The 14,577-nt window shown below is 25.4% G+C and overlaps 3 protein-coding genes across 4 annotated transcripts; 2 read left to right on the top strand and 1 right to left on the bottom strand.

Annotated features, from left to right (window-relative positions):
- Positions 1 to 8,742, top strand: LOC113551599 (PTS-dependent dihydroxyacetone kinase 1, dihydroxyacetone-binding subunit DhaK-like). 2 transcript variants are annotated; one of them, XM_026953930.1, is made up of 13 exons: positions 1 to 362; positions 2,195 to 2,363; positions 2,442 to 2,505; positions 3,936 to 4,043; positions 4,142 to 4,239; positions 4,307 to 4,396; positions 4,768 to 4,971; positions 5,787 to 5,946; positions 6,261 to 6,496; positions 7,517 to 7,673; positions 7,749 to 7,987; positions 8,357 to 8,493; positions 8,561 to 8,742. In XM_026953930.1, exons 2-13 carry the CDS (start codon positions 2,217 to 2,219, stop codon positions 8,679 to 8,681), a joined length of 1,761 nt encoding a protein of 586 aa, XP_026809731.1. In that variant the 5' UTR covers positions 1 to 362; positions 2,195 to 2,216; the 3' UTR covers positions 8,682 to 8,742. The 2 variants fall into 2 exon arrangements, with proteins under 2 accessions (XP_026809731.1, XP_026809732.1); XM_026953931.1 differs by lacking the exon at positions 1 to 362 and adding an exon at positions 1,866 to 1,983.
- A 124-nt stretch (positions 8,743 to 8,866) lies between these two features.
- Positions 8,867 to 10,414, bottom strand: LOC113553490 (small ubiquitin-related modifier-like). The gene is made up of 2 exons (XM_026956845.1): positions 10,130 to 10,414; positions 8,867 to 10,048 (listed from the first exon to the last, which is right to left on the bottom strand). The coding sequence occupies exon 2, from the start codon at positions 10,042 to 10,044 to the stop codon at positions 9,652 to 9,654; it is 393 nt and encodes a 130-aa protein (XP_026812646.1). The 5' UTR covers positions 10,045 to 10,048; positions 10,130 to 10,414; the 3' UTR covers positions 8,867 to 9,651.
- A 1,483-nt stretch (positions 10,415 to 11,897) lies between these two features.
- LOC113553718 (iron-sulfur cluster assembly scaffold protein IscU) lies at positions 11,898 to 13,309 on the top strand. Its single transcript, XM_026957203.1, has 4 exons — positions 11,898 to 12,219; positions 12,514 to 12,738; positions 12,817 to 12,895; positions 13,066 to 13,309. The coding sequence occupies exons 1-4, from the start codon at positions 12,145 to 12,147 to the stop codon at positions 13,146 to 13,148; spliced, it is 462 nt and encodes a 153-aa protein (XP_026813004.1). The 5' UTR covers positions 11,898 to 12,144; the 3' UTR covers positions 13,149 to 13,309.
- Positions 13,310 to 14,577: the final 1,268 nt, after the last annotated feature.

Genomic DNA, 14,577 nt, shown 5'->3' with positions numbered 1-14,577 from the left:
AATACAATTGAGACTACACCTACAAAAGATAAATTTGTTGTACCTTGTATTTTGTAATGTATTTCTCTTCTTGTTTCTTGAATCATGATTATAATAGGTAGGTACATAGGTGGTTAGTATGTGGTGTGATTATAATGACTATAGGTTATTATAGCCTATAGGTAATGTTAATTTCTATTGTGAAGTTCGTGCGTGTGAAGGTTTAGTTATTTTTTTCTCCGATCTGGAATAATATTGTTTTCGTGAGCTTTTATTGTATTATAAAACATATACTATTATTATACTAAAATTATATTGTTAGAAAGCCAAAGTAACTACTTGAAGTTGACATATTTATCACCATCATTCACCATTCATAACTGGTAAGATATTTAAATTAATTATACCTATGGTACAAATCTATTTATAAAATATTAAGTAGGTATATATGTGTAAATACATTATAGTAAATTTATATTATATACAATTTAAATGTCTATTATCAATTATCATCTAAGTACATTATACATTTGTATCTATTCAAAAATCTGTATATATACTATACAATATTAATAACTAGCTACTACTATATAGTAATATACTAATATTATGGTATATCTATTGGCCATTAACTATAGAATTTTGTGTGACTAAGTAGGTACCTGTTATTTGGTTAATTCCATAGGTTGGTCTATAATAAATCCAACAAAAAGGGGCGGGACCCTTTTCGCCCAAAAATTACTCTTCGTTTTTCGCTCAAATATTTTAAAATTTCTTTCTCTTTTCACCCAAGAATATTATAGTAGCACTTTTTGACCAGATTTTTATAATACACACTTTGGAAATCGCTTTATTATTTATTTGTGTAAATTATTTTACAAAGCTATTTAGCATTACCCAGGGAGTACCACGAGGAGGCGGCTTTTATTACTCTCCAAAAATATATTGTGTATTTGTACATATTATAAATTTTAAAAAAAATATTACCAATGGCATTTAATTATTATAAATTTTAAATTTTATAACTATAATTTGACGATTTATATTTTTTATATTAGCATTTTTTTAGATTCTGAACGGAGTGATGAATGTATCTTTGAATTTATAATATCTACAAGTACACAATATATTTTTGTAGAGTAATTAATGCCGCTTACTCTTGTTACTCTCTGGGTAATGCTAAATGGCTTTGTAAAACTAATTTATACAAATAAATAATTAAGTGATTCCCAAAGTCTGTACTATAAAAATGTGGTCAAAAAGTGCTATAATATTCTTGGGCGAAAAATAATCGACCAAAGGCAACCGTTGACAATTTATACCACAATTTCTTACGATTAACCTTATATAGGTCCGTTTAATGGCCACATGAGTGGTGTATCATATGCGCATTTTTTTTTTACATTAACAAACATGTGCGACGCACCAATGGGGGGTTATTAGATCTATAGATATCTAGATAGCATTTTTACGGGAGTATTGCGAAGGCTTTTCCTACGGCACCGTGTGTTCAGAAACGAAAAAATGAAAAAAGTACCATTACCAAACCTATAACCGTTAAATTAACTCGTAAGTCGTTCAGTTATGTAGCCAAGTAGGTCACCATTAATTACTGTTGTTAACTTTAATAATAATTATTACTGATAATAAATAATGGGATGCCTGTTACTAAATTATATAGTATAATATAGGTTATACTAATTAAGTACTAATAAAGTAATAAATTAATTTATTCCTTAACCACAGACTTCAGGTCTTGTTTTCAAAATGTAGGTATGTGGCATGCACTACATTTTTAATAGAACAATTCTCGAGCAGTTAAATATTATTAAATTGTATACGGTACAAACTACCAAGTGTCTAAGTTCATAGTTGGTTTTATTCAGAGACCTGAAGAGTATGGACTAGAGTATACTAGACAGTAAACCGCAACTCGTAAGCCATAAAGATTTGAATAAATTCAGATGATTGTATATTCGTATTTATGACGTTGCCATCTGCCAAGTATAAAATATTTAACATGCATAATTAATATATTATTATTGACAAAAATAATATTAACCTACACATTTATACATTTTTTCATATTTAATTCATAAATCATGAATTCATGTGACTTATTTAATTATTTAAAATATTTATTATTTTAATTAATTTTTGGCTATACCTAATTATGCATGTACTTTTAATTTATCTAAAGAAAAGTATTTTTCAGTCTTAATATATTATAAGTATACATGATGGCTAATCAAAATTCAAAAACAGACGAAAAATACTTATTGAAAAATGGCCGTGTCTTACTAAAAGAAATGTTCGACGGATTAGCTTACACTTATCCAGTATTTGATGTATATCCAGAGAGTAGAATAGTTGGATTAAAATTGGTTAGTTTATGATTTGTATTATTACTTTATTACTATTTACTATTATATCATCGAATAAAAATATTCAAATATTTTTAGAAATCAGAAAAACGAGTTTGCTTACTCGGTGGCGGTGGATCTGGACATGAACCATATCCATTTGGTAAGTAGACAGGCGCGAATCCAAGCGGTAGCTAGGGATGAAAGATCGCCCCCTCGAGGATCAATACCTATATTATATACATTAATTTATACTTTGTTAATATAATTAATCGGGTACCTATTGCTATTAATCATTTCAATAAACAATTTGAATTTATGAGAATTTTTACCCTAAAAATGTTGATAAGTAAAAATTACCTGCTTGCGTTTATTGGAGAATGTGTGATCATACCTATAAATATATACTATTATCTATTTTTAAGAACCTTGTTGTTCAGATATTCTAGCATTGTCATTTTTTATTACATTTTATATAAGCAATACATTTTAAATTGTTTTCTAGATAGATTAATTTTACAATAATCTACGTTGAGAATAATCCATGATGGGTTCTATGATTTTATTCGAAATTTAAAATGCGTACAGTGACTGATAGTCGAGGCGTTAAAAAAAATTAGCCAAGTTAGGTCTTAGGTATATTACGTTATTAATTATAATTAGGAATTAATAATAAATTATGAATACTCAGAACAAGCACGGCACTAGAATTTATTTCCAGGGAGAGCAGAGCGGGGAAAATATTTTTTTTACATGGGCTAAGGTTTTTTCAACAATCAATGAGGTTATTTAAATAAAATATAAATATTTTCGTATCATATAACTTAACATAATATAGCTATTAGCTATATAGTACAAACTTTTGAATAGTTAAAAATGTTTTGCCAAATATTTTTTATGTATCTTATGTAAGAACATTTTTAATCACAGACCTTCAACAATTATATTAATAATGATGTACACAAATTATAATTTATTTATTACATTAATTTATTTCTTCACATACATTTGTGAATGAATTTATGTTAGTAAATAGTAGGTTAATCCATAATAAAAAGACCAAAGATGTTATTTATTCAAAATTCATTAATATTCAATTATTATAATTTATAAAAAATTTAATTAAAAATTAATAAAATAAAAATTTAACTTTATTATATCTAACATATTTTTCAGTAGGGGGGCTGGTGAGGGGGCTGAACTGTTTTCTGGGGGGCTAGAGCCCCACCTTGCCCTCCCTTGGCGCCGTGCCTGACTCAGATTACTAAATAGGTAGATAAATAAAAACAGTATTTTTAGCATTTTATTTTTTAAGGAAACATTTTAATTTTTAATTTAAAATTTAAGTAAAAACATTATTTATATACTACGTTTGGATGTGTAGGTAGTTTTTTCCCATATTTTCTTATCCAAGTAGAAATAAGTAAGTATTATGTGATTTCTTAATACAAAAACGCTAAAAATAGTGTGTTATTTCAGAACGTAACTACTAATTATATATAGGTATAGCTTATAATCATATTATAATAGTTTTCATTTTAATAATAATTTATAATTTTAAATTAATTTATATTGTGTTTACACTATTTACAGGATATATTGGTGATGGGATGTTATCCGCGTCCGTAAGTGGTTACGTGTTTACTTGTTGTTCGTCTCTCAATATTTACCAGGCAATCAAATATTTAAATAATTACAATTGTTAGTATGATATCGTCATTCTAACTTCTACAATATTCTCTATTTTATATATGTACTTAAAAAGTAAAATAATTGTTACCTATGTATTATACCTATAGGTAATGGAGGCGTTTTACTTATTGTGGCGAATTATACTGGTGATGTATTTAATTTTGGATTGGCCTGTGAAAAAGCGAAAAAAATCGACAATATTGATGTAAATAATTTTTGTACTGATTGTTTATCTAGATAAAATTATAGTAAAATAACTGTTTAATTTCCAGGTGGCTGAGTTAATAGTGAGTGATGATTGTTCAAGACCAGGTGGAAAAGTAGGCAGAAGAGGAATGTGTGGTTTATTGTATGTTATAAAGGTAATTTATATAAATATTTTATGTTATCTAATGCAATTATTTAGTTGGTATATGCTAGTATTCCACCTATAATGCCAAATTGAAACATAACTCTTTTGGTGTTAGTAGTTAAAACTGAACTTATAAGTTACTTGTTAAGTCTTAGGTGATATATAAAATAAAATATTTAATAATCAACTATATAATGTTTAAACAGATTTTATAGGGTTATTAATATTAAAATATTTATTGGATTGTTGGAGTATTACTTTATTAAACTAAACATGAAGTAAAAAATATTACTCATTGGATACATTGAAAAATGTATTTTAAATAGTTGTAAAAAAGTATTAAAAATTTAATACTAATGTTTATTTACTTATTCTTGATAGATATTAGGTGCACTGGCTAAACGTGGTAGTAGTATTGATGATTTATTGTGTCTGGGTAAAAACATCAACGATAAGCTAGCGTCGCTTGGAATAAGTGCAACTTCATGTAATGTACCAGGTGAAGATCCATCATTTTTACTTCAACGAGGAGAATTTGAATTTGGAGTTGGATTGCACGGGGAAGCAGGGACTTCAAGAATTAAAGTATAATCAAATACATATCATATATTATACAACAATATAATTAATTAACTAACAATAACTAGATAATACAAATACCCATGTATTGCATGCAAGGCTAAATTAGAACAAAATATTACTCTAGGTAATATTTCTAAGGTAACCTTGTGGCTTATGCTTACTCCTTAAAGTATTATAAATGACCATAGTATTTTTAAACAGATGTCAAAATGTATCTATTTTAAATATATTATTTATTATTGGAAAAAATTAACATATATATTTTTTTTGAATTTTGGGGTTATTAAAATAATTTAACATCATTCATATTAATGTGATTTGATCTTGCTACAATATTTTATAAAAGTATCACATTTAAACAGTCCTCTTTTTTCTTAATCTTTTATAGTTTTTTTTTTTTTTTACCCATTTAAGTACTGTAAAATAGTGTCAGTTTAATTTTCAATAGGTATAGTATTATTTACTATTTATTCTAAATATTATTTCCCAATTAGAAAAAATCTTTTCTTAAACTTCATCCTTGATATGTGTTAACATTTAATATTCTAAAGATTTGATTTTCCAGTTTTTCTCATAAAATTTTTAAATGATTTAGAATTTTCAATGTCTCCTATTTATTATGTTTGACTGAAGGTCTAGAAATTTTTTTTTTTACATTATAGGAAAATATTTAATATGCACCTAAACATTAATTCAGGCCTGATTGCATATATAAACTTCACTTTAGGCATGTCTTGTTGTATAATATATTTAGGTAATAAGGTAACTAATATTTATAAACAATTATATCAAACTAATAATTATGAATATAATTTTAGGCATGTGATGTGAAAGATTTAATCCGTTTAGCAGTAGATAAAATATGTAGTACCCTATGCTTGAAAGAATTTAGCATAATTTGTTTGATTGTGAATAATCTTGGATTAGTATCACATATAGAGTTAGGTGCATTGGCTAAATACACTAAAGAATATTTCGGTATGTATACAATAATATATTGTTCTTTTATTTTTTTAATTAATTTGTATAAAATAGCTCACAACTTTTAATTTTTACTAGAATATAATAATAATTAAAATAGTATTTTTAGTTGATAATGTTGGTGCAAATAAGATAAAAATGTTGTGGATGCTTGGATTTTTAATTTTTCTAACAATCTAATATCATACAGACATAATTATAACTAAAAATTATAATATATTTAGTATCTTTAGCATTTACATTATTATTGAATGTTCTCTATAGTATAGGTATGTTATACAATAAATAATAATTTTAACAATTATTCATAGATGAACTTAAAATAGAGGTTAGCCGTATGTTTGTGGGAACATTTATTGTATCTCTAAATATGTATGGATTTCAATTAAGTGTTATTGATGTGAGTGCCAATCGAGAATGGATTAATTATATAGATGAAGAAACATCAGCTTTTGCTTGGCCGGGAAATCATATGAGCATCAAAACAATCGAACAACAAAAATCAGAAAATATAAAAATTCCAAATATTGATGATATAAATCCTAAAGTAAATACTAATTACCTATATTAAGTTAAATATTGTTATTATTGTGTAAGAATCAAACCTTAACACCAAGTACATAAGAGACGATATAACAGGGATGGCCAACATGACTATGTACACGAGCCACATATATAAATGCAATTATATCAAGAGCTAAATTATCTAATCTGTACTTTTATACAAAAATAAAAAAGATAGCTAACATCCGATAAACATATCAAATTATGAAATAATAATAATAAAAACATTTTTTTTTTATAAATGTATGCAAACAAAAAAAAATATTTTTAGTTTTTGTAAATAAGACCATGAACTGCATACGTCGATGAAGAGAGCTGCATGCAGCTCGCGAGCCACAATTTGGCCACCCCTACGATATAACATTTATGTTAGGTTTATGCATATGTATAATATTTAATATAAAAATAAAATACAGACTTACAATGGTTAGGTTAGTCTGTAGTATTGTATTGTATTGTATTTTATTGTTATTTTTATTTTTTAATATTTTGAGTATAAATACACATCCTATTAAAATATTTACAGATTAAATTCTTAATTGTAAGGTCTTAAAAATTTACTGTATTTAATAAAAATTTACAAAAACTGCTATTTAGTGTTAAATGTTAATTAGTATAATAAAATAAAAATAATTTTTGTAATGAATAACAGATGAGGTGAATATTTTTTTGTTCGAGTTCTAATATTTTATCAAATTATTAAACAGTCTTATAATAAAATGATTTTCAAACTATAGTTAAACTAATTACAACAGAATAAAAATATTATATTATTGATTTTGTTATAATTTATTAGATACTTAATGGTCAATAATTTTCGTTAGGACTGTTATAGGTTAAATAAATAAAATCAGAAATTATTAAATCATTATGTTATAATGAGTGATTTAGTGCTTATTTTAGTTGATAATCAGAATACACTAACTTAATGGACAAATTAGTGCATTATATGTTAGGTGCAAAAGTTTATAAAGATATATTTATAAATAATTTTAATATGTAGTTAGGTGTATGTATATCAGAAAAAGCAAGTTTAATATTGAAAAATATATTGAAACAAATTGGAGAAGATCTATTGAAAAATGTTGATGTCTTAAACAAATTGGATCAGGAAATCGGAGATGGTGACAACGGTTCAACTATTTCACGGTTTGCATTAGGTAAATGATTATAAATATTTACTTATTAAAACAAAATTTTAAAATCTTAAATACATAAATTGAATTATAATTTAGAGTTGCTTACTGTTCTAAAGAATCTTCCATTAAACTATCCAGCCAGTGTTTTGTATTCTTTGGCATTCATCTGTGAAGACAAAATGGGTGGTGCTTCTGGGGCTCTTTATAGTTTGTTGTTGACTGGAGCTGCTGGGCATTTAGCTTCAATGAACTACTTAGACTGGACTGGAGCTTTGAAAAATGCACTAGATACAGCTATGAAATATTCAAGTGCAAGAAAAGGAGATAAGACCATGGTGTTTATTACATTTAAATATAATATATTGTACATATACTTTGTTTCATATAATAGTATGTTCAGGCCAGGACTAATTTTTATTTAGTTTGATCAAACTAAACCTATTGATACATTAGTTTTTGTCAACTTTTGTAGTAATTTTTTGTTTCTGACAATCAGCTAAGGCCAAAAAATCATTTTAATACAAAATACAAAGTAGACAGTTGTTAGTATAGTGAAGTGTACTCTTGAGAGCGCAAGTCTCTGTATGGCGTACACATTACCAACATCTATTACATTTGCCATGCTTAGAAGCCTGCTACCAGGGTTACTTTTTATAAAACAGAGTATATTATCATAATTTTAATTTGTTGATGTTATTTTTTAGTTTGATCCAATAATTGCAGTATACCAAGTGTTCCAAGAATATGGAGATATAAGTGCTAAAGAATATAAAACAGTTTTAGAAAAAGCATTACAGCATGTACATGATGTTTGCGATGATGTAAAACAAATGAAAGCCGAGTTAGTTTAAAAAATTAGGTTTTAAGTTTTCATGTACCTAAATAATATAAATTTAATGTTGTTATAGATTTGGCAAAGCTTCATATGTAGAAAGTGTTACTTCAGTTGGTAAAATGGATGCTGGAGCTTATGGTGTAGCTTTATGGTTTAACGCCATATATACCGCTTACATCAATACATCAAAATAAATACAATTTCATAATAATCATAAATTTGAGTAGTTTTTGTAATATATTAGATTATTTAATGTTTTTTAATATTATATTTAAATGTATATAAAATAATATTTAAGTAAAATAAATAATAAAAATGCAAAAATTCATTGATCTTATTGATTTTATTTTAAATATTTTGTAAATAGAATTATAATAATTAACTGTAAACATAAGTTATGCATCTGATTATTGATTCATATTTTAACAGAAAAAATGTATTGTGATAAATACTTACATACGATTAAAAGAAATTAAATAATATGCAACCTAATAAAATATTTATTTTAACTTAACAAATATAACAAGTGATACAAAAAAATGATTTGAGAGTAAGTAGGTATACATAATCCTTAGCATATACTACATAACCGTTATTAGGTTAACTTTACTTCTGCCACATTTTACATTAAATACAAAATATAATTTATAATCATTCAAAATTAAGTGTAACTATTGAAAAAAAATACATATATAGGAAAGGAACTTAAATTATATTACCTATTTTTAGTTGATTGATCATTATTTGAAGGTTACTACACTATAATAGTAAGGTAACTTTATAACTACTATTATTTTAGACACAGAAATTATGAAATGGATAATTTCATCAAACTTATTTAAAATTAATTTTAATTGTATGTATTTATTACAAATTATTATCCTAGGTTTATGAATTCTAAAAATATGAAAATACATACAAAATATAACACAATACGTAAGGTCTTTAAAATGTGTTTAATTTACATTTTTCAATTCAGTAATTCAAAGTTAGTGTTTTATTATTAGATCTGCTTAATAATTGATGGTCATTTATATGAACTACAGATATTTGGATATAGAAGGATCAATTAAAAATCTTTAATTTTCTGTTTACAATACATGAAGAATTACGATTAAAAAATAAATCATTAGCATTAAAAGAATTAACTTTTACTTAAAAAAATTATATACCACCACCAGTTCTTTCTTGATATATTTCTATGACATCATCATTGATCATGCCTAGCTTTTTAGGAGTGTCATCATCAGTGATTCGATGACCATCAAACACAAAGCGCAATTCATCTACCTGAAAACCCAACTTGCTGCAGTACGAGCGTTTCAGGCGAACCAATGGCGTGGAGGCTTTTACGCGGAAATGTACTTCGTTGGTCATATCACTAGTAATTACACGTAGACGAATATAATCGTCAGAAGCTGAATTTTTGTCATCAGCGACTTCTAATGCACCGGTATTGACATCACTTACAGTTGGGTTCTGTTCATTTGACTCCTCAATATTGTTGGTTTCAGATGTGGATGGCAATGATTTGGACGTTTCTTCATCACCCGACATTTTTCTATAGTAAAATCACAATTAATATAGACAATAGGTAGGTAATTATAGAACAATATTTAAATATTTAAGATATTCTACTTACGATTATAAATTTTAAGCTTTAAAATTAAATCAAGTAGTTATAATTGTTGTAATTATACTTAATAAGCGTATGGAAATTATAAATGACACTTAAATTTTAAATAAAATGAAGTTTAATCGACTAAAAATGGCGTCCAGTATGGAAATATATAATACGCCGGGACCAGCAAAATGACGAACACTACGAGTTCGAAATCGTGGCTGAGATTTGAGGTACAATGCACCAGTACAACACAAAAACATACGACGCTTTCTTTAACAATAACATAACATGATTACCTTTAGTTATGTAGTCTGTTATCATAGAACAATAAAAATAATAAATAATGCTATTATCAAACACTACTGTAGAATGAAGAAACAGAACAACTTACTATTTACCTCCATGAATTGAAACATTATAATTTACCTTCATAACTATATACAACATACATCATATTATAAACACACGCGACTTTGAATTGAAAATATTTTTTATATGTTCAAGGTTTAAATTAAGTACCTACATTGCTAATAGTTATTAAGTCAACAGAAAAAACTATTATTAATTTACTGAATAATACAAAATATTAAGTATTAACTAAATTGTCTTTAAATACATTTTATGTTGGCGGGAAAAAAACTAATTTGAACTCAAATAGCTCAAGTAGCTATTTAAATGTATCTAATATCTATAATCAATGATTTATAATAATATTATCGTTTAATTTTTTTAAAATACATTGCATTTTATATTATTATATTATATTACATTTATTATATTTGTGAATATTAAATTATATGCAAGTTGACATTTTATTCAAAAATAATAAACAAATATCTCATTATTATGTTGATAAACTTTCATTAATTTTATTTTATTTAATCGATAAAACTTATTGGACCAAAATTGGGCCTATAAATTAACGAATCAATAGTGATTAACGCCATTAACGGTCGATAACTTATTGATTCAATAAGATATTATGACTTTGTGTAACGTATTTTAATTTTTATCGATTCAATAACTCAATTTATTGTACCTATACCTATTTATTGAACCAATATAATTGTGTGCAACCGGCTCTAAATCGTGTATAATAGACAAATAATAAAAGCAACTAATAGCAGTGTATGCAATTTCAATTTCAGTATGACAGTGTTCCACGACGGCATGATTCTTTTATTTTTTTTAATTTTTAAAATATCAATCCATTAATAAGAATAAAAAAATCAATCAGAAATGTGATAGTAAATCGGACAGGTCTCTGATCATTAACACAATTTGATGAATTAAATTATATAATATTGAAACATTTACTTTACATTAACATTTACTCGTTATTTAAAACGATCCTAAAAATGTTTACCTATCCCGAAAGACCAATAATTACCTCTTCTACTTTGGCACTTACTAAAACACTTAACAGATTAAAATTAAATTTATGTAAGTACATGCAATTTGTAAGTATTACTGTTAGACTACAACAGATATACGACGCAATATATCACTTGTAAAAGAATACCTAGTGCCGATGGCAAAGGTCTATTCTAAAAGCATAATGAAATGACGATCAGTCGATAAGTCGTGTAATAAATTGTACTCGATTATAATACGTGACATTTATTATTTGATTTGTAGCTTCGGCTGCAGTAGTAGTTGCTGCTTGCTGCAAGAGCCAAGAAAATATTTTATTATTGTTCTGTATTGGAAGGGATAAGCTGTGAAATTATTTTCCTTTTTCTTTTATCTTTAGTAAATATAATTTGTGATAACAGATACTGATTAGTGATAACTAGCTCTGACAACCTGACGGTCTTGCAATTTGGTTTTCATTTTGAATTCCAATTTGTTAGTTACTTTATTCACTTATTCCTATCTTACATTCTAGCCCTGCAGACTGCATTACTGCAATATTGTGCAACTTGTTTTGATCCTTTTCTCAACATCGTATTTCATTGCTGTTTCATTACTTGCATTCGCCATTGCCCATAGTCTATTCATTCAATCAATTACTTATACGAACTTCCGTGATCATGTTTTTAAACAAAATATCTAAGTGTCTGACGACGAAGGCTAAAAGCGTCCCGTGTCTTTTCTATCATAAAAATGTAAGTGTTTAAACTGATCACATAATACATTATTATGTATTTACCTAAATAGAATAGAATAATATAACTTGTAAAACAAAATCCTGTGCTCATTTAATGCAATTTTTTTCATCATCATAGTCTTAATTGTAAATAATAAAAGTAAATTGGCTCTCAATGTCTTTTAAATTGTCTGTTTTGACAAATACAAATAGCTGACCCTTTTATATAGTACTATTTATTTAATCTAATTAAAATGTCAGATATTATCTAATCGTGTTTTATGATATTCATATTATTTTACATTAATTACAGGTGATTGATCATTATGAAAATCCCCGTAATGTTGGATCGTTGAATAAAAATGACAAAAATGTTGGAACTGGATTGGTTGGAGCACCTGCATGTGGTGATGTCATGAAGTTACAAATTAAAGTTGATGATAATGGTAGAATTGTTGATGCCAAGTTTAAAACTTTTGGCTGCGGATCTGCTATTGCTTCTAGTTCACTAGCTACAGAATGGGTTATGGGAAAAACTGTTAGTTTATTTGTATATTTGTTGTTTTATAATTCTTCATATATTTATTTATATTCATTCAAATAACTTATGTATTAGGTTGATGAAGCACTTTCCTTAAAAAATACAGAAATCGCTAAAGAACTATCTTTGCCTCCAGTGAAGCTTCATTGTTCAAGTAATTTGAATTATTGTAGTAATAATAATTTACATAAGTTAAAATATTTAAAATCTGATTTATAGCTTTAATTTCTACATCAAAATACTTTAATTATCAACCAAAATATCCATTTCTTTTTCATACTATACATTATTATATTTAAATAACATTAATTTTTTGTTTTATAGTGTTGGCTGAGGATGCTATTAAGGCAGCATTATCAGATTATCGCATTAAACAACAAGAGAAGAAAAAATCAGATCAGGAATAATGAAAGTGTTAAGTTAGTAATACCACTACACATAATAATAATGCATTACTACTGTGTAATACAAAATTGTATTTGTTGTCCTTGAAATAATCATATTTTTTTTATAAATTATTAAATTGCATAAAAAAAAACAATTGTTTATCATTATATTTATAGATGTTTATTATAGTAATTAAAAAATTATCTAATGTTCTAGCAATTTTAATTTAAAATAAATTATTATTATTAAATATGATTAAAGAATATTTTGTACAAGATAATGTTTTAGGAATATATAGCCATGTTGGGGTTTGATTTGAATATTTTATAAAAAATCTAATACCTTATAGAAAAATGCAAAAATATTTTTGACCTCTTATCAGTTTCTATCCTTAACACACAAGTTTTTATTTAAAACATATTATTTTTTTTAAATTTATAAATCTGAATTTTAGGTATGTAATTATGTGTTACAACCACATATGTAAAATATAATTAAACAATATACACCAGTATATAACCATATATAGAATTAATATTAATAATTGAATATTTTTTTTTTTATTAGAATTAATTTAACTATTTTATAATTTTTATAAACTGTTACTTTTACTTATATTTTAATTATTTTTTTTTCATTTATGCATGTAAAAGATTATTTTTATGAAATTATAAATCATAAAAACATTTTATTTTTAAGTTTTTAAATGCATATAAATATTAAATAAGGTCTCTAATAATGAATATTTTCAAGAAAATATAAGTAATTGTATTATTATTGGTGAAATTGTAGAACAAATTTTAGTTACTTAAAAGTTTATTAAGGTATGAAGGCTTAGATAGTTATGCTTATGACTATTTTATTCATTTAATATAGTATAATTTTGAATTTGTCAAGATTTAAAATTTATTAATTTATTTTGTATCTAATCATATACTTGTATATTAGTCAATTTCGAGCATACAGGCATATACCATTTAGTTAAATAGTAAAATATTGTACTAATTTTAAATTTATACTATAATATTGATACATTATAATTATATAATGATATTTAAAAAAACAATTTTTGAACATATTGCAGGATTGTATTATACATGCATATTTTAATGAAAATTTGATCATCATGTGAATCAGCATGCTAAATTAGGCTTTTTTAGACAATTGCATCAAAATCTAAATGGTTTGGTACCAGTGAAAGAATTTAGTGCGATAACAATTTTTTTATAATAATATTTATGTTATTAAGGAAATAAAAATGTAAATTAAAAGCTGAGGAGTATGGGTGGTCAAATAGTAATTTACTTAGGTCAGAAAATTGTTTAGCATGCTATTGATCTGAGTGATACTCATTATTTTTTAAATATAAATTAAATTAAATGTTAGTGCCTTTAGTATAAATCATATTTCAAGAAAATAAGTTTAAGGTACCACTATATTTTTTGTCTT

This window comes from Rhopalosiphum maidis, chromosome 2 (assembly GCF_003676215.2).
Source record: "Rhopalosiphum maidis isolate BTI-1 chromosome 2, ASM367621v3, whole genome shotgun sequence".
NCBI classification, from domain to species: domain Eukaryota; kingdom Metazoa; phylum Arthropoda; class Insecta; order Hemiptera; family Aphididae; genus Rhopalosiphum; species Rhopalosiphum maidis.
The sequence above is the reverse complement of the archived record's forward strand: the minus strand, read 5'-3'. Positions and strand labels throughout refer to the sequence as shown.

Excerpts from the sequence above, each read along its gene's own strand:
- LOC113551599 (XM_026953930.1), top strand. The coding sequence starts at position 2,217 with ATGATGGCTAATCAAAATTCAAAAACAGACGAAAAATACTTATTGAAA. Across the intron at positions 4,397-4,767 it reads GTTTATTGTATGTTATAAAG|ATATTAGGTGCACTGGCTAA; the intron begins GTAATTTATATA and ends TATTCTTGATAG. Across the intron at positions 8,494-8,560 it reads GTAAAACAAATGAAAGCCGA|ATTTGGCAAAGCTTCATATG; the intron begins GTTAGTTTAAAA and ends ATGTTGTTATAG.
- LOC113553490 (XM_026956845.1), bottom strand. The coding sequence starts at position 10,044 with ATGTCGGGTGATGAAGAAACGTCCAAATCATTGCCATCCACATCTGAA.
- LOC113553718 (XM_026957203.1), top strand. The coding sequence starts at position 12,145 with ATGTTTTTAAACAAAATATCTAAGTGTCTGACGACGAAGGCTAAAAGC. Across the intron at positions 12,220-12,513 it reads GTCTTTTCTATCATAAAAAT|GTGATTGATCATTATGAAAA; the intron begins GTAAGTGTTTAA and ends CATTAATTACAG. Across the intron at positions 12,739-12,816 it reads AATGGGTTATGGGAAAAACT|GTTGATGAAGCACTTTCCTT; the intron begins GTTAGTTTATTT and ends CTTATGTATTAG.